The 26,682-nt window shown below is 38.3% G+C and overlaps 1 protein-coding gene across 8 annotated transcripts in view; it reads right to left on the minus strand.

Annotated features, from left to right (window-relative positions):
- TMEM68 (transmembrane protein 68) overlaps nt 1–26,682 on the minus strand; it is a 43,045-nt gene that overhangs the window by 12,308 nt on the left and 4,055 nt on the right. For 3 of the 8 annotated variants that reach the window (XM_047073937.1, XM_047073936.1, XM_047073934.1), the window contains exons 2-7: nt 21,569–21,613; nt 19,852–20,245; nt 10,223–10,390; nt 7,724–7,917; nt 2,712–2,772; nt 682–821 (exon numbers count right to left, since the gene is read on the minus strand). In XM_047073937.1, the coding sequence (XP_046929893.1) occupies nt 682–821; nt 2,712–2,772; nt 7,724–7,917; nt 10,223–10,390; nt 19,852–20,176 (888 nt within the window). In that variant the 5' untranslated portion in view covers nt 20,177–20,245; nt 21,569–21,613. Of the gene's footprint in view, nt 1–681; nt 822–2,711; nt 2,773–7,723; nt 7,918–10,222; nt 10,391–19,851; nt 20,334–21,568; nt 21,614–26,682 lie in introns of those variants that run through there. The other 5 variants (XM_047073938.1, XM_047073939.1, XR_006961068.1 and 2 more) reach the window with 5 other exon arrangements.

The raw sequence follows: 26,682 nt of genomic DNA on the forward strand, positions 1-26,682 counted from the left end.
CCTAGGACAACAGGACTCCCTGGTGTTAACAGTGTTAATATCCAGCATTCATGAAGCGCTTACTATCTGCCACTCACTGTTCTAAACAACGAACTTGCATAACCTCATGTAATGCTCAGGGACAACTATGAGTGGGTACTATTCTCTTCCCGGTTCTGCACACTAACAGAGTGAGCTGTGGACTCCCTGAGGTCACACAGCAAGTTGTGGAGCTGGGAGCAATCTGATTTCATCACCCACACCCTTCAACACTATTCCATTCTCCTCCCAAGATACTTCTATCAAACAAGAACAATACTTTTCTTTTTATGGAGGTCAAATCTTTGTTCTTCTGAACATCACTTATGAAACCTTTTACTTACCAGTGCCAAGAGCCCCGACTTCGGCACGTTTGACATTTTAAACCGAGTAGCTCTGCGGTGGGGGGCTTACTTAGGCATCGTACGATGTTTACCAGCATCCCTGGCCTCTACCCACTAAATGCCAGTAGCACCACCACCTCCCGGGTCCTGCCTGTCATGACAATAAAAACAGTCTCCAGATCCTGCCAAATGTCCCCTGCGGGGAGGAAATCACAACTGATCTAGAACATGTTTGTAGGATAAAGTAGTGAAGTCATTTTTAATACAGTACTTAAAAGGAAAACTCTGTTCAAAGATTAAGAAAGAAACAATAATTTACCTTTTCAGCTAATTCTTCTGCTGTTATCTTTGGATCATAAGGAATAGGCTCACCTAAATAGGTGCGTAATTTCACAGGAAAACCTCCATACATCGGAGCAAATGGATAGCGGAATTTTTCATAAAGCCATCTAAATAACCCTGTTTTAAAGTAAACAAATTATTTTAATGGGTTAAATATTCTGAGCACATAATTGTAACTTTCAAATTAATATGTAAGACTTAGAGGAAGGTGGCAAACAATATCACCCCGGGCAATTAGTGCAATATATGTTTTTTTAAGATGAGCTTTTCATCACTTGTAACTAATGGAGCATACTAATGTAAGATGTTAATAATAAGAGAAACTGGGGGGTGGTGAGAAGCTGTATCAGTACTCTGCATTTTCTGCTCAATTTTTCTGGGAACCTACAAATGCCCCCCAAAATAGGTTTGCTCATTTTTTTTTAAAATGAGCTTTCAAAAATAAGAGAATTTTAAAAAAAGCAAATCAATTACTATTATTACAAAACAACGGGTAAAGACTATAACCCAAAGCTAGAAGTTAAAACGTCTAGAGACTCACAAAAACAGGCTTGTATGAATAAAAAAGAGAAAAGGGTGGGGCGCCTGGGTGGCGCAGTCGGTTAAGCGTCCGACTTCAGCCAGGTCAGGATCTCGCGGTCCGTGAGTTCGAGCCCCGCGTCAGGCTCTGGGCTGACGGCTCGGAGCCTGGAGCCTGTTTCCGATTCTGTGTCTCCCTCTCTCTCTGCCCCTCCCCCGTTCATGCTCTGTCTCTCTCTGTCCCAAAAATAAATAAACGTTGAAAAAAAAAAAATTAAAAAAAAAAAAAAGAGAAAAGGGTAAGATAAATTCACGTAAACATGAAACTACAATGCACCAATAAACCAGGAAAAGAAAAAAATATTGTAAATTAAGAAAACTGCAGAGTAGCAAAGAATTACTAATGTTAGTGACCAACAAAATTTAGCAGGATTGCAAGTGGCAATAATATAAAATAAACTGATGAACTAAGTAAAAAAGAAAGTCAAAAAGCAGTCAACAGTAATTTTTAAACCACTTTATAATTAAAGAAACAAAATTAGGAATAATTTTTGGTATGCAACTTAAATTCTGAAATGACCTGAGAGAAAATTAGAAGAAATAATTCTACTGTAAGAAATAATCCCCAACAGTTAAATATCACATCACTTTCCACTTTACATTTGAAAAAAAGGGGGGGGGAGTTATACCTAAAAAATGTAATAGAATATCAACGATATACCAACATCAGACATAAAACAGACAACAGAAATTTAAAGTTCTTCAAGAGGAGATCTGCATGGGGATAGGAACAATATATTGCTAGGGATACAAAATATAATCAATCGAATATAATATATAAACCACAGGATACAAAAACAAACTATGAAAATCTCAAAAAGAAAACAACAGAGAAACTGCAAAGAAAAAGCACATCTAAATGTTATCTCTCCTCTAACTACACTCAAAGCTTATTTTGTTACCCATAAATTAAAGTTAGGCAAAAAGAACTTTATAATACAAATGTATCATGGTTCAAAATATTTTAAAAAGCAAAAAATAAGAAGTAACAGATATGAACCAAAGCAGATGATACATCCTTGTGTCGTTAATCTTAATTCAATATCATATTGTCATCCATTTTTAAAGCTGAAACTCATGCAGCAGTGAGTTAGGAAGGCAGTCTGAGTCATGGGTACATTTGTTCTAAACCTCAACAACGTGGTTCAACCCAGGAAATTAGATAACTCACTGTAATTTTAAGCCCACAACAAATAAGCTTCAGTATATAGATGAGATTCTCAACAAAAATCTAACATCTAAGAACTGCCATTACTTAGAATGAGTTATCGTTTAGACTTTAAATAGAAAAGCATCTAAATAATAAATTCATTATCTAAAGTAATAACTCAAAAGGATTTCTTATAGGGTTCAAAAGCCCAAATATTTAAACTACTATAATCTAAATATTACATTACAATTAGAAAAACCATATGAATCAGAACTTACTTGTTCCTCCAAGTGATCTAAATCCTTCTCGAATATTTTGTGTAAACATAGGAATAATGGGCTAGAGAGAATTTGAATTAAAAAGTAAATATATTGATCCATTCAATATCACCATTGAGTCAGTAATGCAAACTTTTGGGGGCCTGCTTAAGATTATGAAAATGAGGTATTTTAAAAATAAAGGTATACTTTTATCACTAGTGTGATTTATCAGACTAAATTTAACTTGATCATTTGTAAAAATAAAAATTGGAACTACTACCCTCTAGTGGCGATATATAATATTTCATTTGCCAACTTTCCTATCATTCCACATAAACCCTTGAAACTCAAAATGAGGATTACCAAAATCATTAATTTCACGGAATAAAATGAATATGGGAAATTGATCTTAGCGGTCCACTGAAGAGTATGCTGACTGGAGAAAAGTTACAAGGCAGAGGTCCCTGTGTGGGGAAATACATATGAATTTAAATGACAGGTTTTGGCAAGATGCTGTCACAGAATTACTGAAACACTTTTTTGTGTGAGCTTATGAAATCTAAAAATGTTCAACATTAATGAAAAGTATAAGACTCACTGCAAAAAAAAAAAAAAAAGGAAAAGCATATACAGAAAACAATTCCTTTTATCATTAATTTTAGAGCATTTCTGCTCACAAGTTCATGGTTTTTATTATCCTATGAATATCACTGATTAAGCATGATTTTTTAAACAGAGACCTTAACAATGATGAAATAGCAAAGGATCACGTAAGGAGGTTCTACCATGGTGAAACTGAAGTAGACACAAAAATTGAATAGAAACACCTTAACATGCACACAAAATCCAACGAATTAAACGATGTTTCAGAAAAAAAAAAAAAAAGCTGAGTATCACTTTACTTCCAGTCTACCATCAGTCTGTGCCAAATACAGAGTTCCCTGCCTCGGTGAGCAGGGCTTGAGATATTTAAATAAGCTGACATTTACAAAGCCATTCTTACTCAGCTGTGGGGAACAGTAAACTATGGTGGACTGAAGGAAAGGGACTAAAGGCATAGCTTTCTTCCTAAGACTTACTAGCTCACATAGAACCACTGACCATTTATTTACTGTATCTCTCCCCGCAGCGGAAGGAAGACCCCTAACAGCGGAGACGTTGTTCTGCCCACAGCTGCGTCCCCAGCACCCGGAACAGTGCCTGGACTAGACTAGGTGCTAAAACGAAGTGCGATGAAGGAATCACAGAAGGAATGAGTACACAGAACAGACACAATGCCTGTAATGGATTAGTTTGTATTCTCTGAATACAAAATGTCAGAAACAGGCAGCAGCAATCTTAAAACCAGTTAGGAAAAAAAGTCAGGTAAAGAAAAGCACTCCGGTGGAAGAATTTAAAGTTTCGTGGCGTTAATCCACAAAGCTAAAACATGAAACAAAGTACACGGACTCTTTGGTAAAAAATTCAGATTATGATCAAGGAAACCACCCCTAGTCTTGTGAAATAAAGTAATTGGCTGACAGTCTAACGTTTTAAAGAGTTATAAAATGTCTTTAGAGTTGAGAACATAAAATGCCCAAAGAGGAACAGAAACCTTTCAGCTCACATATACACACACCCTTTGTCTTCTCTGACCAGTATTGCTGGATTTATGTCTACTGAGTGGCAGGAACCCCTAAGTTTATGCTGAAGCATGCACTTTATGAAGATTCTTGAGGTTACATATCATCGTTTAAAAAGCTTACTCTCCAGAAGCTAGATATTTCTAGAACTTCCAAAACAGGAAAATGCTTACCCTAGCAGGCTCAGTATTCCAGGCTATAGTCTGGGCATATGGTCGCTTAGATTTGCATTCAAGCTTACAGCCTTAAGACCATAAGCATTACTTTATTACAACCTGATACTGTAGTACAATTATTCCTCCCTTTCGTCACGCACCTTTTGTATACGAGGGACTTGCATAAGTAACCTAGGATGAAACTGTTTGCAGTATACATGTATTTCTGTGTAAGTGTGTGCAAGAGAAAGAGAATGTGTATTTTGTTAAAACTAGTCTTGGGGAATCAGGTGAATATGGTCTGAGAGTCTAAACTTTGCCACTAAAAGTAAATGAGCACCACTGGACAAATCATCAAAATGGAAATAATAATAATTATCCTATCTCAAAGGTTATTTTGTGGATTGAGATAATACATATTAACCATTTTATTAAAACAACTGTTATTTTCTTTTACATCAGTTATTTGTTTTCTAACTTGAATAAATGGGCTAATATTTTCCCAACCTATTTAGATATGAAGTCACCTAAACATTCCTATCAGTGATAATTCTCAGGAATTTCACAAAATGAGTGATTTAGATCATATTAAAAAGCCCGTAACTTTCAGATAAACCTTAAATATTTTTTACCAATATTCTGTAAACTTGCACTGACAATCTAGATTTTTTTCACTTCAATTTGTTATAATGTCACAATTTAAATGCAGTTATTCCTGCAACAGTCTTAAATTTTTACTGGAAGTTTATGATAGTTCTGTGAGGACTGTGAAGGGGTTTTCCAGATGGGATATTTGTAGCATTCACAACTAGATCCATATATGATTGAAAGAGCTCTGTCACATATCCGGAGGGTCCCCCTAACCTCCAGGTCAGCAGACTCACGGTGAAATGCAGGCAGGAGTCCCGCATGTAAGCTCTGCTTTGCTTCTGCCTTGCTGTATGACCCGACCCCTCCGTCCCTTCATCTCTCTGTGCCTGAGTTCCCTCATCTGCAACACTGGAATAATTACATACGTCACCTACTTACTATACAGGAGTACCAACGTAAAGCCGTTAGATGCACTACAAAAGGTTGGGATGATACAGTATTTACCAAACATTGAATGCTATTTTGTAAATCAACAACGTTAAATATTTTTGTTTTTGAACTTAAAAAAGGCGGTTTATAAAATTTTCCCAAGTTTTATACAGAAACTTTAATTAAATGATCTGGATTATCTTACTTAATTATCTAGAAACTCTACCAAAGATTGAAAAAAATAGTTCCTTTCTCTCTGTAATTTCTTTCTTTCAGGCCTTCGTCCAGGCAATGTTCCTTAAATCTGTGAAGTTAAGGATGAGAAATTAGAATCTCATGATCAATTTAATTCCAAATCTATTTTTGTCATTTTTATCTTAAAACTTTATAAGAAATAATTCTTTCAAAATATAAACTGAAAACTAAACTATCTTTGATTAGGTTTTTAGCTTTTACCATTGCTTTAACAGATATTACATTCATTACCATTAATTTTTGTACAATGGTGCATATATCCTTTTGTTTTACATTATTCACATATTCTAAAATTTTGTTTTATACATCAGAGCTTAAGACTCTTTGAGAAATAGGGGTGCCTGCGTGGCTCAGTCAGTTAAGCATCTGACTCTTGGTTTCCACTCAGGTCATGATCTCACAGTACGCGAGAATTCAAGCCCTTCGTGAAGCTCTGTGCTGACAGCGCAGAGCCTGCTTAGGATCCTCTCTCTCTCTCTCTCTCTCTCTCTCTCCAATAATAAATAAACTTAAGGAAAAAAAGCTATATGGCTTTAAAAAAAAGCCTCTTTGGGAAATAAAATGTGCTATAAATTAATTTTCTGTATCACTAATACTATTAACATAAAGTTCAACTTCAAACATCCCTTTCTAGTAGTGCTTAACGTTTTTCTAGTAGTGCTTAACGTTGTGTTTAAAAAATCAATTCAATTCAATTCAATTCAATTCAATTCAATTCAATTCAATTCAAAGACTACCAAATGCCAATCACTATAGATGGTCTCATCCTCAGGGAGCTTATAATCTACAGTAGGACAATAGTGTTTAAATGTGTATGTTGTCTATTATTAAACACTTGGGCAAGTGCAGTAACTCTTATTCTGGGATCACATTACTAGTGCGCCACAGCAGTAACTTCTGGTAGTTACACGTACATGTGTACAGGACAAACTAAAACTCAATGGATTTTATTTTAATTCTGCAGTTAAAAAAAAAAAGAAAAATCCTGTTCTTCCTCAAATATCCGTCTTGGGTCAGAATGAGTCATCTGTAATCTCTTCGTTTTTAATCAAGAGCCTGTATCTGCGAGCTGAACAGGCAAGTTAAGCGTGCACACCGGTCTCTGTGTAGCAGCAATGGGCACACAAAAAACACTGACGCAGGGAAGTACTGTCAGCAGTCTCTAACTAACTGGCCCAGAAAAAGAACACCATCCTGGTCAAAGGCACTACCATTTCTTTTCCCGACAGACAATCTAAAATGAAAACAGAAAACACAGGAACATTCCACAAGTGATCAGTAAGCGTTTCACAGGATAAAGTACAATATGGAAACCAAAAAGTTGAGAAATACTTTCCAAAGCAAAAGAAAAGGACAAAATGGCATTCATTCTCCAGTCTACTAAACAGAATAATTACAGTGGATCTCAGAGGAACACTTAATTTTATTGACTAGTTCTTTCATCAAAATCTTTTTAAAACATCTAAGTTACAGTAATATTTGTTTCTCATCTTCAATACAATCAGAGAGCTGACCACATTTGCTGATAAGAAAATAGGAGCTACGCATTATTCAATTCCTATGATTAGATAAATTGGTCACAGATAAAAGAATTGCAGTAAAACCAACCAACGACCGTCACTGAAAATATGCCAATTCAATCATACCAAAGGACTAAAATACATAGAACTGAACTGATTACACTTTTGAACAAGGTATGACTGAAGGAATACAAAACATTTTACAAATCTGATTAAAAGTCAGATTTTGAAATGCGAAATAAAACTTTGGTGGCTATCTGCCAAATTTCCAGACTGATGTGGAGGTGACATCCCATGCACAACTTCTCCACTGCTACCTTACAAAGAGTTACGCGTACACTGATTTTTAAGTAGTGCAGTGAAAGGATCTAAATTCTTATGTACTCTGGCTCACTATGTAAGCATTTATTTTAAATCCAACCTAGCTTTACTTTAATAATTGGTTTTATACAACTCACCACTTTTGCATCAATTGCAACCTGAGCGAAGCCTTTACGATTACCCCAAATGATGTTGTAGGTTTCATCACTAATTAGGGCTTCTCGAACTCCACCTGGTGAAATAGCTAACAAGTGACCACTCCTCAGAATTTCAACACATTTTTCTCTTGGTCCATGTAGAGCACAAAATACATCAAGTAATAAACTAAACCCTGTAAGAAACATTAGCATGAAGATATGTCTTAAGTACTTCTTGTCCAATTCTTCAAAACAACAACATTTGCAACCCACAGAACTTAATATCTACACTTAAATTAGTAAATTCCTTTTTTTACTTCTTTTTAGATCAACAAGAACTCTTAAGGTTTACGTACAATTAATATTGCTGGTAAAGTAACGGCTACTATGACTTACTCATCACTTCCTACTGATCACCTCCTCACGGATCACCTGCTATTCGGGCTACTGGACATATTCAAACTCTTAATTAAAACTCACAAGAACCATGGAAAAGAGGGATTCTGGCCCCCATTTTACAGACAAAGAAAGTTGGCTCAATGAGTCTCTTGCTCAAAGTGACACATCTAGCAAATGGCAGGGCAGACGTTCCGGTCCAGGTATGTCTACTCCAAAGCCCCTTCCACTGCATCTCAGGGCCAAACACTGTCTGTAGTATTTACTAGAGCAATCAGAAATGATATCCCATCAGCAATCACAAATCTAATCTTCCTTTAGCCCTATAAGAAAGAGAATCACTCAGGAGAATGTAAATCTGACTATGCTTAGCCCTATCAAAATTGGCAAGCCATAATCAAATCAACTGAAATTCCAAGTTAGATGATGTTACTCTCACAATTAAATTTTTAAAACCAATAATAATAGCAAAATCATTAAGAGGTTTGGTTTTTTTAAGAGTTTTTAATAAAGTGAGTATTTAATTGAGTAACAGCCAATTCCAGGCCTTAATATTATACAGTTTTTCAAAGCACAACTATTTATGGATGAAAGAAATAATCCTGTTAGTAACTAAATATTTTAACCAAATCCTACACTGGAACTCTGGAGGGCTGATGTTAGCGTATACATTATTCTTGAGAATGGAAAATTGGGTAGTGAAGACTGTGCAGACTAACCAAACCTCTCACAGGTTTAAGGATCTAAAGCAAGATTATGCATATTATTAAGATTGAAAGACTATTCACCCCCATTATATTAAAAGCTCACTGATTTAATTAGATACATTTTCATAATGGGTTTCATAAATTACAAGATGATAAAGGGGAAATTTCAAGCCAAATGCAAATAAAAATATGCACATTACGTATAAAAAGAAAAACAATGCAAGCAACCTAATGTTCTATAAGAGAAAACTAGTCAAGTAAATATTTTAGCCCTACATTAAAACTATTCTTTATAAAGCATGGTACAATGTTAATGCTAACATCACAATTTTATAAAGAAGAACACAAAAGTGATTGCATAACATGCAAAATTATGCAAATGAAAAATGAAGTACAATAAATCAAAACAATAACTGGTTATGTTAGGGTGGTAAGATTATAATGATGCTCTCCTTTTCTCTAGTTTTCAAATTTATTATAAAGTGATCACAATTACTTTCTAAAGAAAAACCTTTCCTGGACAATTTAGTTTAATCAGAGTACAAATGGCTTTTTAGTACACAAGGACACCCAAAAGATTAACCATGCCTATGAAAGGCACTGTTACTTAATTCACTGCTTGGTGTTTGTCTTTCTGGCTGATGGGTGGCTTTTGCTTTTATTATGCCAGAGAACAAATGATAAACTTTGTTGGCTCATTTCTGGTGATTCAGTGACAAAAGAAAATAAGACTTACTACCAAGGAGTTTATTTTAGAATGGCTTTTTAAAAACAGTTTGAAATCATTTGGTTCATTAATCTTTTTAAAAAGCATAACCCTTTATGAACAGATTAAGAAGAATATAGTCCTTAACTTTAAGAGTTGTAAGTCTAGCGGGCAAGTCAAGTACGAAAAAGACTCGTAAGGATAGGATTTCTGAAGCAATGTTATTATATGAAGACAAAATATACCCTCACTGATGTTTTAAGTAAGTTTGATTTGCTAGAATACCAACAGTAATCAAACTCTAATTACTGTAAAGTTAAACTCCAAAAATCAGTATCTCATGGAAAAATTCATCATATGAAAAATCAACTACTTTCTATGGCAAAATATAAATTAATTACTTGGTAAAAGTTACAATTTGTTTTTTTAAGTGGAAGTTCAGGATTTAACTTAGACAAATAATAACAAAATAGCTGTTAATAAAGAAAAAAATTAGGTGACATTTTTTACCATGTTTTTATATTTAGATATATTACATAAATCGGATAATTAGATACTCCCAAATTAGAGTTCTAAGCGTGTTACCCTAAAAAGGCAAAAAGCTTTTCCAAATGATCCTAGAGAGCTCAAGGACACAGACTTTAACATAATTTGATCATGTTAACACCACTATCCACAGTCAAAGTTTACCTGGGATTTTAAAGACAAAGTGATCGGCTACTACTCGGCAAGTCCTGCCTTTATGGATAAAAATTTTAGCCATGAAGTAGTAAAAATCTATGGGAATAGCTCCATGATAAAAAATTATAAGTGCTGGTCCTTCTTCTGGTATTTTTTCCATCCCGTGAACTTCATAACCTGTTAGAAAGACAAAATGCAGATGCTTAAAATATATTTATTAGTCTATTTACACTAAAGGATGGTTACTAACTCAGGAACTCGGTCTTTTGTCGTTGAAGTGCATGAGCCTTCCTCTTTCTCTTTCCCTCTTCACATAAATTGGTCCCACAGCGATTAGGTGGGCCACAGCGAAGTTGGGGTGGCGGGGGGGGGGGGGGCAGCAAGGCATGCTCCAGCTCAGGCAGGTTGAGGAGGGCATCCCCATGAGGTGGTCCAGAGTGGGGATATCAGAGCCCAAGCAGAGTTGTGAGTACACCCCCAGAGGGCAACAGCCTAGAACAGGGTGCTGGGGCCTGGGTGGGAAAGGGAAGGAAGCCAGGAGTGGGGACAAACACAGGGGTAGAGGATAGCGTTCAGATACTTCAGTGGCCTAGTATGGGGTGTCAGCCCAAGTGGGGTCAGATGGTATCCTTGAGTAGCACGGGATGATGGCAGTGATGAGAGCTTGATTAAATATAGGAAGACTGATCTAATGAGCCTACACATTAAGGATAACGTGAGCCAGGTTTCTCACTGCTGGAGAAGGTGGCTACAAAAACAGAAAAGGAGAAAACTAGAATAAGGTCTAGCTGTAAGAGAACCTCATTCCCACCCTAAAAGCAAGAACAAGCGGTGTGTCAGAAAGCTGAGGTTGCTCTCTCCATCAGCTGAACCGAGAGCTCCAATGGGTGATAAGTGCCTCTAATGAGAGGGAAGTTTAAACTTAAGTATGGAGAAGACACAAGTGCCCTAAAAGCAAGCAAGAACAAAGTAACTGAGATGTTAACAAATTTAAAGGCCAAGTGCTGGTGGCCATTGAGTGCAGAATCCCTGAGAAGCCCAGACATAAGCAAGAGTCCACACTCACTCAGCAACAGTCCTCCAGAGGCCTCAGTGGGTGCTTACAAGAAAAAGTGGGGGCGCAGTAGGCAAGAGACCGAAAAGAGCCCTTGCAAATGGTATCGAGAACAAAACCCCACTTGCTTCTTGGAAGCTTCTCTTGGAAAATCGACACCTGACACTGGGAGAAGTGCAAGAAACTCTTCCACCCTTTCCAGGGAAAGGGCACCTGATGCTGGAAAGGACAGAGCTCAGTCCCCTCCTCTCACCCTTGCCTCACCCCGCCATCGCACTCTCAGGGAAAAGTCCACTACTGCTAGGGGAGCGCAGAAGCCAAAGCATCTGCCCCTGGGAGGTAGACAGTAGGCCCGGGTTCTGAAATGACATCAAGGAGAGATCGACTCCCCCTGGAAGGAAGGGCAAGAAACTTGCTGCCAACCCCAAACTCCCACCTAGGTAGGGCAGAGTTTGCCTGCCACCGGGAAGAGGAAAAAGGACGCTGAGAAAGCCTCCCACCTGGGCCTCAGGCATTCAGGGACCGGGCCTGAGTGCGGTCCCAGCCAGACCAGGAAAACCGAAGAGTGTCCCTGACATCCCCACCCCACCGCCGGCCTCACGTGGAGTTATAAAGGCAACGATGTGCCCAGCAGTGGCAGATGTACTGGACTGAGGATGCAGGAGGGGTGCTGGGAAACACTACTGTGCACAAGGCAGCTGCAGGATTTTGCATTCTGTGCTGAACGGAAGGTACCTACAGCTACAACAAAACACAACTCCAGTCCACCTACAGGGTAGGCTGAATTAAACGCCACCCCACTCACTAACGGCCTGACAGAAAAAGGTCTATTTTCAGTTATAAATACTATTTACCTCATTTTCTACTTTCTTTTACAAGCAATGCCCAGAATTCAATAAAAAAAGAAATTACGAAACATACAGAGCAGCAAGAAAAAAAATCCACTGTCAAGAGATTGTTTAATCAAGAGAACCAGACCCAAAAGTTTAAATCATCGGACGGTAACTTTAAATTAACCATGTTAATTTATGTTATGTTATGTTTAATCCTTATGTTAAAGGATTTAGTGGAAAAAGGAACACATACACAATCAGATTAGAAATTTCAGCAGATAGAATGAAGTTATAAAAAACAATGAATCAAATGGAAAGCAAAATACTTGAATGAGATCTAAAGATCAGTAATATTTCCATGTTAATTTCCTGATTTGAATGGTTTTATTAATGTTAAATAGAAGAACTTCCTTGTTTATAGGAAATATGCACTAAAAGCATTAAAGAGAGGATAACGTAGGCACTTCTAGTCAAATGATTTAGGAAAATAAGTTCTTTGTATAATACTTGGGAGTATTAGTTTTTAAAAAGTCTATGAATAAAAGCAACAATCGTTATTGCTCTCTATGGAAAAACCATGTAAGATCTTAGAATCACAAAATTTATAAGATAAAAAAGAACCTTTGGGTTCCAATCTAACAGACATATTAAAACTTAAGACTATCTTTGGTTGTTAATCAAGGCTACCCAAGGAGTTACACATCTCTAAAACATCAAGTACACTTTATTGAATCCACTGGCTTTTAAAACACAATCTGGACCCTTCTGTGTAAGCTTAATACAGAGTAGTTCTAGAGGAGGAGATTCGTCTTGTTACAAGCAGGTTGTAAAAGGGGTAATGAGCAGATCAAGGGGAGTAGTGAAGAGGGCCAAGGTAGGAGACGTCAATTAAGTTATAGCTTCCCTGAGATAACACAATCTAGAGTAAAATTTAACAGTGAGTCATAAAACAATTCATTGAGCGCTTGCTTCGGCAGCACATATACGAAAATAATTCATTGATAAAAATAAGAAAACTCTTAAACTCTTGACTCAGTGCAAAATAAAACATCCGTTTAAACTGTTACATACAAATGGGTAACTTAACCACGTTGCAAACTTTGATTTCATTCACAAACATATTTTTTGGTATGTTGCAGAGACTGCAGAAATCTCCTGCAGTACAAGTGAAATTAAAGACCCGTGCCACCCCCCGTCTTTCCTTCCTGCCACACTATAAACCCCACAAAGTCACTGTAAGGAGGAGCGAGTAAATGACAGGATGAAAGGCTGGTGGAAATGGGGAGGGGGGCGATCTCTGGAGGCTTCCTTCTAACATGCTTCAGTTCAAGGTTGGCTTCCTGAGTATACTTGTTTTCTCCTCCGACGCTAAAGAGATGAACCCGTCTACTGCCCTTTAGACTGCTACCAACCACTAGCACATCTCTCATGGCAACCCTGTCCTCTTGGCGGAGGTGGGGGATACAACAGATTTCAGTAAGCTCCACCAATGCTTCAAAGGAAAATACCCTGCATAGTTTATCACAAGACTTGGAACTTAACACTCTGAGGAGCCGATGAAATGTGATCATGGTTCTAGTCATAAGACCTGTTCCTCCTTCCCATCTCACTGCTGTCAGGTGTCATTACTGACCTCAGCCTCAGCTGGCCCCAGCAAAAAGAAAAAGTCCACTGAACAATGAAGAAATGAAGAAAGCAAAAGAAAGCAAAAGAGATTCGGGGCGCCTGGGTAGGCTCAGTCGGTTAAGCATCTGACTTTGGCTCTGGTCATGTTCTCACGGCTCGTGGTTCGAGCCCCGCATCAGGCTCCGTGCTGACAGATCACAGCCTGGAGCCTGCTTCCGATTCTGTGTCTCCCTCTCTCTCTGGCCCTCCCCCACTCACACTCTGTCTCTCTCAAAAAAAAATAAACAAACATTAAAAAAAAGAGAGAGAGATTTAAAAATACCTTGAGATAGACGAAAATGGAAATAAACCATAATGAAACTTGCGGGATACAGCAAAAGCAGTTCTAAGAGGGAAGTTCCTAATGATAAATGCCTATCTCAAGAAAACAAGAAAGATCTCAGATAAACAACGTAACTACACCTCAAGAAACTATAAAAAGAACAAAGGTAGTAAAAGGAAGGGAATGCCAAAGATTAGAGAGGAAATAAAAAGACAATATAAAATATCAATGAAACCAAGAGCAGTTTCTTTGAACAGATAAACAAAATTGACAAGCCTTTAGCTAGACTCACCAAGAAGAAGACAGCACTCAAAAAATGAAATCAGAAATCAAAGAGGGGACCTTACTACTGATACCACAGAAAGACAAAGGGTAAGAGATTCCTATGAACAATACATGCCAAGAAACTGGACAACCTACATGAAGTGAATAAATTCTGAGAAACATACAACCTTCCAAGCCTAAATCATGAAGAAATAGAAAATCTGAACAGACCAATTACAAGTAAGGAGACTGAAGCAGTAATCAAAAACCTCCCAACAAACAAAAGTCCAGAAGACGGCTTCACTGGTAAATCCTACCAAACATTCGAAGAGGAACTGATACCAATCCTCAAATTCTTCCAAGAAATAGAGGAGAGAACTCTCCCAAACTCATTTTATGAGGCCAGTTTTACCCTAATACCAAAACCAGACAAGGGCATCACAAGAAAAAAAATTATAGGGGTGCCTGGATGACTCTGTCAGTTAGGCATCTGACCCTTGATTCGGCTCAGGTCATGATCTTATGGTTCATGGGTTCAAGCCCCATGTTGGGCTCTGCCCTGACGGTGTGCAGCCTGCTTGGGATTCTCTCTCTCTGCCCCTCCCCTGCTCGCACGCTCTTTCAAAATAAATAAACATTTTTTTTAAAAAAGAAAAGAAAATTATAGGCTGATCAATACCCTTGATGAACACAGATGTAAAAACCCTCAACAAAACATTAGCAAACCAAATTCAGCAATGGATTAAAAGGATCATACACCACAATCAAGTAGAATTTATTATACGGATATAGAAATGGTTCAACATTTGCAAATCAATCAATGTGATACACAACAGTCACAAAATGAAGAATAAAAATCATATGATCATCTCAATGGATGCAGAAAAAGCATCTGACAAAGTCCAATATCCATTTAAGATAAAAACTCTCAACAAAGTGAGTATACAGGCAATGTATCTCCACATAACAAAGGCCATTTGGACAAGCTCACAGCTAACATCACATTCAATGATAAAAAGCTGAAAGTTTTTCCTCTAAGATCAGAAACATGACAAGGATGCCCACTCTCACCACCTGTATTCAACATAGTACTGGAAGTCCTAGCCAGAGCAATTAGGCAAGAAGAAGAGGTAAAAGGCATCCAAACTGGAAAGGGAGGAGTAAAACTGTCACTATTTACAGATGACATTATATTACATACAGAAAACCCTAAAGACTCCACCAAAAAAGCAGAGAAAGAGGAACCCTTCTGCTCTGCTGGTGGGAATGCCAACTGGTGCAGCCACTCTGGAAAACAGTAAGGAGGTTCCTCAAAAAATTAAAAATAGAACTACCCTACAACCCAGCAACTGCACTACTAGGTATTTATCCAAAGGATACAGAGGTATTCATCCAAAGGATACAGGAGTGCTGATTCGAAAGGGCACATGCACCCCAATGTTTATAGCAACACTATCAACAATAGCCAAAGTACAGAAAGAGCCCAAACGTCCATAGGCTGATGAATGGATAGTTGTGTGTCTATATGTGTATATACATATATATATATACACATATAGACACACACAATGAAAGATATATACGTATATATACACAAAAGAAGTTGTATACACACACACACACATACAAAACCATGCAATGCAATATTTTTCAGCGATCAAAAAGGATGAAATCTTGCTACTTGCAACAACGTGGATGGAACTAGAGTGTATTATGCTAAGTGAAATAAGTCAGTCAGAGAAAGTCTATGACTTCACTCATATGTGGGTTTTAAGACACAAAACAGGTGAACATAAGGGAAGAGAAGCAAAAATAATATAAGAACAGAGAGGAAGACAAACCATAAGAGACTCTTAAATACAGAGAACAAACTGAGGGTTCCTGGTGGGGTGATGAGTGGGGGGTGGGAAGGGTGGGCTAAACAGGCCAGGGGCATTAAGGAGGACACCTGCTGGGATGAGCACTGGGAGTTATACCTAAGTGATTAATCACTAAATCCTATTCCTGAATTCATTATTACACTATATATTAACTAATTTGGGTTTAAATTAAAAAATAATAATAAATAGTAAAATTAAATTTAAAAAGACTCCATCAAAAAACTGTTAGAACTAATAAATTCAGTAAAGTTGCAGGATCAAAATCAATATACAGAAATCTACAGAAATTAGTGTTTCTGTACACTAACAAGAGAAAATAAGAAAACAATTTCATTTATAATCGCATGGAAAAGAATAAAATCTCTAGCAATAAATTTAACCAAGGAGGTAAAAAGACCTATACCCTGAAGACTATAGGATATTAATGAAAGAAACGTGAAACACAAATGGAATGATATTCCATACTCAGGGATTAGAAGAATTAATATTGTTAAAATGCCCATACCTGCCAAAGCAGTCTACAGATTCAATGTAATCCCTGTCAAAATTTCAATGGCATTTTCCACAGAAATAGAACAAATAATCCTAAATCATTTGTATGAAACCACAAAAGATCCCAAAGAGCCGATGCAATCATGAGAAAGAACAAAGCTGGGGGCATCGTGTTCCCAGATTTCAAACTACGCAACAGTTTGAAAAACTGCTGAAAAACTAAACAGTCATAGTTATCAAAACAGCATGATATTGAAATAAAAACAGACACACAGATCAGTAGAACAGAATAGAGAGCCCAGAAATGAACCTACACATATACGTATAGGTCAATTTTTGACAAAAGAGCCAAGAATATGCAATGGGGAAAGAACAGTCTCTTCAATAAACAGTGTTTGGGAAAACTGGGCGTTCAAAAGAATAAAACTGATAAAGAAAAGAATGTACTATCTTCCACGTACAAAAATTAATTCAAAATGGATTAAAGATTTGAAGGTTAAGACCTGAAACCACAGAATTCCTAGAAGACTGCCTACGAAGTAAGCTCCCTGATACCAGACTTGGCAATGAGTTTTTATTTTTTATTTATTTATTTTTTTTTTTTTGGCAATGATTTTTTAAAACAGGTTCCAAAATCAAAGGCAACAAAAAGAAAAATATACAAGTGGGGCTGTATCAAACTAAAAGCTTCTGTACAGCAAAAGGAACCAACAAAATGAAAAGGCAACCTACTGAATAGGAGAAGATATTTGCAAAAACCATATATCTGATAAGCAACTAATATGCAACCCACGAAGTCATACAACTCAAAAATAGCAAAAAAAAAAAAAGAGGAGAAATGGACAAACATAAAAAATGGACAGAGAGAGGATCTAAATAGACATTTTCCCAGATATAGAGGTGGCCAACAGGTACATGAAAAATGTTCAGTATCACTAACCATCAGGGTATTCACACTGAGGTATCACTTCACATCTGTTACAATAGCGATTATCAAAAAAAATAATAAATAACAAGTGCTGGTAAGGGTATAGAAAAAATCAATTATCAATTTTTGGTGCCATAAATACAGTATTTATATTTCTCTGACTTATTCCACTTAGCATAATGTCTTCAAGGTCCATCCATATTGTTGTAAATGGCAGGATTTCCTTGTTTTTAATGATTGAATAAGGAAAACTCACTTTTAAAAGAGTATCACTTATCCTAATAAAATACAATGCCAAGTTACCGTAAAAAAACATTAAAAGAGGCTAAGAACTATGTCTTTTACTTCCTCTGAGCCATAAATGCATCTTTAAAAGTACCTCAGAAAAATAAAAACACCCCAAAAGTATATATTCTATTACAAAATGAGCTTAGTGCTTAAAGTTACCTAAATTAAATCATGTCTCCTGAAATATGAATAAATTCAAATTCCTCATGCTATATATTATCCTGAAATAGAGGGGGTGTATACGTAAGAGGGGGATACATATTCCCAGTAAGTATTGTCAACAATGCCAAAGAAGTTCCGTGTGCCTGTTTTAAAGACAACAAGCGACAGCAGCCGACACCGACGCAGTCTCTGCAGACGGGCACACGTGGAAAGCGAAGTATCATCTTGTCTCATGTAAAACCACCATTAGAGGGTATGAGAGTTGTAATGACCGGCAGGAGCACTAGTATTCACGAGTAAATATTCCGAATTCAGTACATCAAAGGTATATGGCTCCTGGTTGCAAACCTGCTATTCAGGTATTCACCATGACGTGTGACCTTGAATCCCCAACCTGGGACAAACTTTCCACAGAGCACAGATCGCAAGAGGACAGGCTTTAGAGCCTGATATCGGAGATTGTATCCTGGCTCGTCTTCCTAGCTTCCTAGCGTGCCTTGGGCAAATAACAACCTCTCTGTTCCTCAATTTCCTCACAGGAAAACTGCAAAATGGAGATAATATGTAGACTCTATCTATTCTAAGATTTAAAAGAATTAATGTACATCAAGCATTCAACAGTGTATGGCATACTAAATGCTCAAAAGACTTAGAAGAATGTAGGTCATATTAAAATGATGACACATTGGCCTAATAAGCGTGTTACTGGTAATCTGTGCTAACAGCAGCCTTATACTTCCATGATACGTATTTCCTCCAGTACCTATTTCAAAATCTGTGCTTCCTTCTGTGTATTTCTGTGAAACGATTTTGATGCTTAACATGAAACAGAAAGCACATCTTTGTTAAACACCTACTGAATTTTTGTATAGTCCTTAAGCAAAAATGATGAATAAGATAAAAATTGGTAGAGAAAAACACCAAGTCCTTGATAACAAGCCACAGGAGGGCAATTCTCATGACGGCCAAGGAACCACCAATCATTAAATGTAAAACATCACAATCTCTCAAATGATAAAGAAAAGAATGAATATCCTGGAGAGAAACTTATTGCTATCTCATTTCTTCAAGAGACATAATAACCTCTGAAATGAAGTAAACAGAAAATGGATAAATTTTGGTATACAAATTATATTTAACATTATTAGTTAATAATTCTTTTTCAAAAAAAATCTAATTTGACTAGGAAAGTTCAAACTTACTTTGAACAAGATGGAATTAAACACTAAATAATTAAAGCATTTAAATAATTAAACCTATTTTCAAAATAGGTTTCTAAACCGTTTTAATTAGCTTCTTACTCTTAGATGTCTCACATATGCACTTTTATATTTTACGTTATCGTAACAGCCTACACTGTTGTATGGTTCTTTAAGAAAAAGTAACGTGTTTGAAAACAATCATTTAGGGGCTCCTGGGTGGCTCAGTCGGTTGGGCTTCCGACTTCAGCTCAGGTCATGATCTCACAGCTCGTGGGTTCGAGCCCCGCGTCAGACTCTGTGCTGACCGCTCAGTCTGGAGCCAGTTCCAGATTCTGTGTCTCCCTCTGACCCTCCCCTGCTCGCACTCTGCCTCTCTGTCTCAAAAACAAACAAACACTAAAATTAAAAAAAAAAACAAAAAACAGAAAACAATCATTTAAAAAAAGACATGTAAATGCACAATGCATGCAGACAGATGAAAGGAACTAGGGAAATATCCCTTGTACTTTTCAGTATCACGAACGATGAGACAGTTTCAGTGCCACACATGTGAACGGCAACACAGACAGCAGGGGACTCTTGCTTACCGTGCCAAACTGCCGCGTGTCCGTCCCAGAGAGTCGCCACCGTCTTCCTTGCACCGTCCCATAAATTATGAGAGTAGGCTTCTTTTAATACATTCTTCCTCTTATAAATGTGTAAGAAAATAATAGTAAGATAGAGAAGAAAGATAGTAAAGTAAGGAAGTATTAAAAGTATTAGTGGTGTAAAAACCCACAAGAGATAGTTTGCAAAATTCAAATAGTCCTCCAACTGCTCCACACCAAACCATCCTTCGAGGATGTGAATCAGACAAGTCATATAGGGCACAGAATCCTGTCCTATACCGCAGGTTTGATTTCTGTCTATCATCTTTCTTTAGGTGAAAATGACAAATTCAGTCTCTTTCTTCATTGTCATGGTAGGTCTTTAATTTTGCCACTAGAAGGGAAAAATAATCCAATGTTATTCTCTTCACAACTGAGAAGTTAAATGTTTCAGTCTACATAAATACTATACAGAATCATTTTTTTTAATTTTTCTTTTAATGTTTATTTTTGACAGAGAGAGAGAGAGAGAGAGAGAGACAGACACAGAGCATGAGCAGGGAAGGGGCAGAGAGAGAGGGAGACACAGGGAGAGGGAGAGGGAGACACAGGCTCCGGGCTCTGAGCTGTCAGCACAGAGCCCGACACGGGGCTCGAACTCACAGACCACGAGATCGCGACCTGAGCCTAAGTCGGACGCTCAACCAACTGAGCCACCCAGGTGCCCCCCCCTTTTTTTTTTAATTTTTTAATGTTAATTTATTTTGAGAGAGAAACAGAGAGCAAGCAGGGGAGGGACAGAGAGACAGGGAGACACAGAATCCGAAGCAGGCTCTAGGCTCTGAGCTGTTAGCACAGAACCTGACATGGGGCTCAAACCCACGAACTGTGAGATCATGACCTGAGCTGAAGTCGGATGCTTAAAAAACTGAGCCACCCAAGCGCCTCTTATTTCATTTTTTTTTTAATGTTTGTTTATTTTTGAAAGAGAGAGAGAGAGAGAGAGAGAGAGAGATCGCCCCCAGGGGAGTGGCAGAGAAAGAGGGAGACACAGAATCCGAGACAGGATCCAGGCTCTGAGCTGTCAGTCAGCACAGAGCCCCATATGGGGCTCCAACTTACAAACCATGAGATCATGACCTGAGATGAAGTCAGATGCTTAACCAACTGAGTCACCCAGGTGCCCCTATAGAATCATCTCTTAATACCAAAAAGGAGTACATTGTTCATGGTTAACTTTGTTGCAGATTTAAATGTGAAAATTATAAGGTTTCATTTGCATGCTCATGAAGCATGTCAGGTTTAGCTTTTGAAATAACTCACAAGCTATAATTGAGAAGGAAAATAAACCTGATGAAGAATGAGATTTCGGATTGATCTTAACAATTTGACTTACATCTTAAGTGGATCACACTGAATGTTTGTATCTTAAATTAGGCTATGTTGAGATAACTGCTCTTCACAAAAGAAAGCATCAATATTTGAGTCAATAAAAGTAACCCAATTCTTTAGGAAATGATGACAGACATTTGTGTGTACTGTCCTTTACAAGCAGGTTTACAAAAAATTTCTCTATTCTTTTGACATTATGCAATAATAAAAATTTATCAGTGTCATTTTTATCTTGTAGTCACTAAAATTTCTCTTAAGGGTTCAATGACTGAAACTATAGCTATACAATTATTTTATGCCACTTATCTCTAAACCAGTCACTTACCAGAAATTAGGCAAATATCTTGTCCCAATCTTCAGTGTGTATGTTCTGGAAAACACAGTATACAAAGAAAAATATGCTTAAAAATATATAATCATTAATATCTAGAGTTAGAATTTCCATAAAATAAATAGCAAAAGACATTCACATATGTGTGACAAATATTATAACCCCACACTAGTGTATCACAGTTAAATCATTCTCGTGACCAATGCTTTAGTGAGGACAACGCTATACGCTTATTTCCAGTATATAAAGCCCCACCTAAGACTTTCTTTTAAAATTCAGAGCTAGGAGTGCATGGATGGCTCAGTAGGTTAAGCACCGGACTTAGGCTCTGGTCACGATCTCACGGTTTGGGAGTTCGAGCCCCGCGTCGGGCTCTGTGCTGACAGCTCAGAGCCTGGAGCCTGTTTCTGATTCTGTGTCTCCTTCTCTCTCTGCCCCTCCCCTACTTCACACCGTGTCTCTCTATCTCTCTCAAAAACAAATAAGCACTAAAAAAAATTCAGAGCTATAAAAAATTTTTGCTTCTTTGGAGAAAAAGTACGAAAGTAAAATGTATAACTGAACATGTCTCTTTTTAGTAACTTTGCCAAATAATAAGTTGATGGTCAAATATGATATTCAATGATATAATTACACTAGCTCTTATGATCATGTTCTCTACACAAGATTTCCTTCTTTCATTCCTGTTTTCTTAGGTTCTGATTCTATTCTTAGAGACATTTTGTCATCACTGCATACGACATAGTCTTTACAAAAATCATCTCAAACCCTTTGTGGATGAGACAAGAAGACATAGTAAAGAAAGGGGTGGAGGAAGAGGTAGAGACAGATACACAACAGCAGTTATACGTTCGTTGTCTTTATGCCAAGATTATCTGCTCCCTGACTTATTGGCAGGGCCTGCGACCTGACTTGGTCTTCCAGGGGTGGAGGATTTAGTCTAATTTCCTTGTCACCAACGGCATTGATTGTGAGAAATGTGGGCCTGCGATGATAAGAGAAGCTAAACACGGCACATGCTAAGCTCACAAGCTGGGCTTTATTTTTTTCACTGAAGTATATTGGACACACGATGCTATGTTAGTTTCAGGTGTTCAACACAGTGATTCAAAAACTCTGAATGTTTTGCTGGGCTCACCACAAATGTAGCTGCCATGTGTTACCATACAGTGACGTGGGCTTCAATTACATCATATTCTCATCAACCCATCTGAAGACTTGAACCCCTATAATGTATCAGGATGTGGTCATTTAGAAGGCAATATAAACATAGCAAAACTTACTACTTTTTAAAATTAGAGGCTTCCCCCAGTAACATGGCTAGAACTACGAAAATGGAAAGTAAGTGTTGATGATGATGTGGAGAAATTAGTACCTTCATATGTTGTCGGTGGGAGTAAAAATGATGCAGCCAGTATGGAAATAAATCAGTTTGGCGATTCCTCAAAAAGCTACACATAGAGTTACCTTATGACCCAACAATTCTACTGCTAGGTACGTATCCCAGAAAACTGAAAACACACATTCACACAAAAATTCGTATGTGAATGCTGATGGCAGAATTACTCCTAAGGACCAAAAAGTGGAAACAATATAAATGCCCATCAACTAATGAATGGATAAATGAAATGTACTACACCCAAACAATAGAATATTATTCAGTCATACAAAGGAAAGAGGTACTGGCTCATGTTACAACAGGCATGAACCTTAAAAACATACGAGGTAAAAAAAAGTCAGACACGAAAGGCCGCCTTTTACATGATTCCATTTATATGAGATTCCCAGAAGAAGCTAATCAGTAGAGACAAAGAGGCAAGTGGCTTCCAGGGGCTGGAGGAGAGGGCAATGAGAAGTGACTGCTAATGGAAGTGGAAGTGTCTTTTGGGAAGAATGAAAAGGTTCCATAATTAGATAGTAGTAATGGCCGTACAACCTTGTAAATATGCCAAAAACCATCAAGTTGTACATTTCAAAATGGTCCACGTTATGGTGAATTACGCCTCCACAAAAAGAGCTTTTAAAAAATGTTCGTAAGTTAAAGTTTATGATGGCTTCTCAAATATGTTAAAAGGAGCTTCTCCTAGGCCTGAAAACGAATCATTTTGATGATCCGACCCTTACTGCTGAATACAATCGCCCCCTCTAAACTAGTCTCATTTCCGATTTTAATAGGATCATAAAATCTTGTGATTTTAAAACCTTTTTTAGTACCTCCCCCGCTCAAAATTGGTAATAGAACTATACCTCTTATGCTCAATTACATTTTCAGTTATCACACATACTTAACAAACACATACAACGAAGAGGGACAGCACACAGACGCACATCCAGGGACAGAAGTTACGTGGACATCTTCATGCACAGTCCCTGAACTGTGCCCCCGTGCTGCAGGAAAGGACCTCCTCCAAAATGGTCATCCTCGATTTTGATTTAAGCCCTTTCAGAACCGGAAACTCAAAAGTTGTCCAATTCCATCTTTAAAACCATCCATCAATCTACAAAAGATCGTCCATATACTTACCTGAATGTAACTTTTCCCTGCCGGACCTAGTTCTACACCATAGAACTTCTTCCGTGAGACACGGCACAGCTATGATAAGCTGTGAAATCCCGTTTTCTAGTCAGAATCCTGAATTCTTTGGGGGCGCCTGGGTGGCTCAGTTGCTTAAGCGTCCAACTCTTGATTTGGGCTCAGGTCATGACCTCACAGTTCTTAAGATGGAGCCCTGCGTCAAGGCCCTGAGCCATCAGTGCACAGCCTGCTGGGGAGTCTCTGTCTCCCAGTCTCTCTGCACCCCTTGGCCCCCTTGCGCGCGGTCTCTCTCAAAAATAAATAAACATTAAAAAAAAAAAAATCTCAGTTCTTTCAACCACTCCTCAGACCCTAGAGTCATAACGTCTCACCACTCCGGTCACTCCCTGTGACGGACTCCAGTTTGATATTGAGAGCAACAGGTACAGTAACCCACCTGTGCCTCAACTTGCTAAAATCTGTAAAACTGGGATATGGTAATAGATACACTACGTTAGATGACGCTAGGTCATGACGCTATGGAGAAAAATCTACAGCGGGGTAATCGGAATATGGAGCTCTACAGCAGGCAAGAGGGTAGGAGGGGGTTGCGACGTTTTAATATCATAGCCCAAGAAGGAATCCTGAAAGGTACATTTGAGCGGAGACCTGAGGAAGTGAGGAAGCAAATGATGTGGGAATTTGGAGAATTCCTGGCTAAAATAAAAGCAGACGCAGAGGGTGTGTACTTGGTAAGGTGAGGAGCAGCAGGGTAGCAGGCTGAGAAGAGTGAAGGGAGAGGGGTCAGAAATGGGCAGAGAGGTAGCACTATGGAACTCTCTAGGCCAGCTTTCATCTTAAGTGAGCTGGAGAGGGCACCAGAAGAGACAGCCTGACTGCAGCTTTAAGTGACCACTGTGTTGAGAATACACTGCATAGGGAGCAAAAGAGAAGTTACGGCAGTAAGTGAAATGCTGAAAATGGCTCAGACAAGGCTAACAGAGTGAAGGTCTGTAAGAGACCATCAGTTTCTGGATCTATCGTAAAGATAAAGCCACTGGAATTGCTGATGAACGTCTGTAGAATGTGAGTGAAAGAGAGAAGTCTGGGAGGACTGCAGTTTTGGCAATGTGGGCTTGTATTCCAGGAGACTGTCACTTCCCGTGTGACCTAGGCAGACCTAATATTGCTATGATCACCACTGTTATTAGCTAGCTTGAGAAAAGACGGAGTTACAGGAAGAACAGGTTTGGGAGTGTTCTCGACATCAGAAATTCAATTTAGAACGTGTTAAGATTCTAGTAGACATCCAAGTGAAGACCTTTAACAGGCAGCTGGACATACAGGTCAGCAGGAAGATCAGGACTAGAGGAATACAGACATATATTCCTCCGGGGGCGGGGGGGGGGGGGAGGAATCTAGAATGAAAAAGAGTCCCCAGGACTGAGCCTTGCAGCCCTCAACATTTTAGAAGTTGGGAAAACCATGAGGAACCAACACTCTCCTTCCAGGAATGGCACCCTGTGTGTCAAAGTAAGGAAAGAGTATTCAGCTGTTTCAAATGATACTGAGAGGCCTAAGAAATAATCATTGATCACTGCGTTTTACAACACAGAGACATTGACAAACCCTGATAATTAAGAAATATTTTGATACAGTGAGGATGAAAGTCAGGTGGAGTAAATTCATGAAAAAAAAAAGGGGGGCAACGAATTGGAAACAGCAAATATGGACAACTCTGCAGAGAAATGCTGACACAAAAAGGAACAGAAAAATAGGGTGAGTATCTAGAGGGGAATGTGGGTCAAGTTTGTTGTTGTTTTAAGATGAAAGAAAACAGCAAGCTTTAATACCAATGGTAATGGGTCAATGGGAGAGTAAGAAAGAGATGATGCAGGAGAGGAATAATGTTGGGACCGGTCCTTGACTAGACCACAGGGGATAAATACAGTGTATAAGACAGGGGATGGCCCAGAGAAGACTATGCCATTGGGTTACTAATTCATTTACTCAACATATACTTACTAACCAAGTAGTTCGTGCTCCACACTATTCTTAACACTTGAGGATACATCAGTAAACAAAATCATATGAGAAAATCAGGGTGCCTGTGTGGTTCAGTTGGTTAAGTGTCCGACTTCAGCTCAGGTCATGATCTCACAGCTCGTGGGTTCGAGCCCCATGTCGGGCTCTGTGCTGACAGCTTGGAGCCCAGAACCTGTTTTGGATTCTGTATCTCTCTCTCTCTCTGCCCCTCTCCTGCTCACGTTCTCTCTCTCCCTCCTTCAAAAATAAATAAATATTAAAAATCATATGAGAATGGGGCGCCTGGGTGGCTCAGTCAGTTGAGCGTCCGACTTCGGCTCAGATCATGATCTCACAGTTTGTGAGTTCAAGCCCTGCCTTCGGGCCCTGTGCTGACAGCTCAGAGCCTGGAACCTGCTTCGGATTCTGTGTCCCCTTCTCTCTCTGCCCCTCCCCCACTTGTGCTCGCTCTCTCTCTCTCTCTCTCTCTCTCTCAAAAATAAAGAAATGTAAAAAAAAAATAAAAAAAACCCATATGAGAAAACATATGTAAAGCACTTACAATAAT

This window comes from Lynx rufus, unplaced genomic scaffold (genome assembly GCF_022079265.1).
Source record: "Lynx rufus isolate CCGP_SWC_20201006 ecotype Redwood Valley unplaced genomic scaffold, mLynRuf1.p SCAF_12, whole genome shotgun sequence".
NCBI lineage: Eukaryota > Metazoa > Chordata > Mammalia > Carnivora > Felidae > Lynx > Lynx rufus.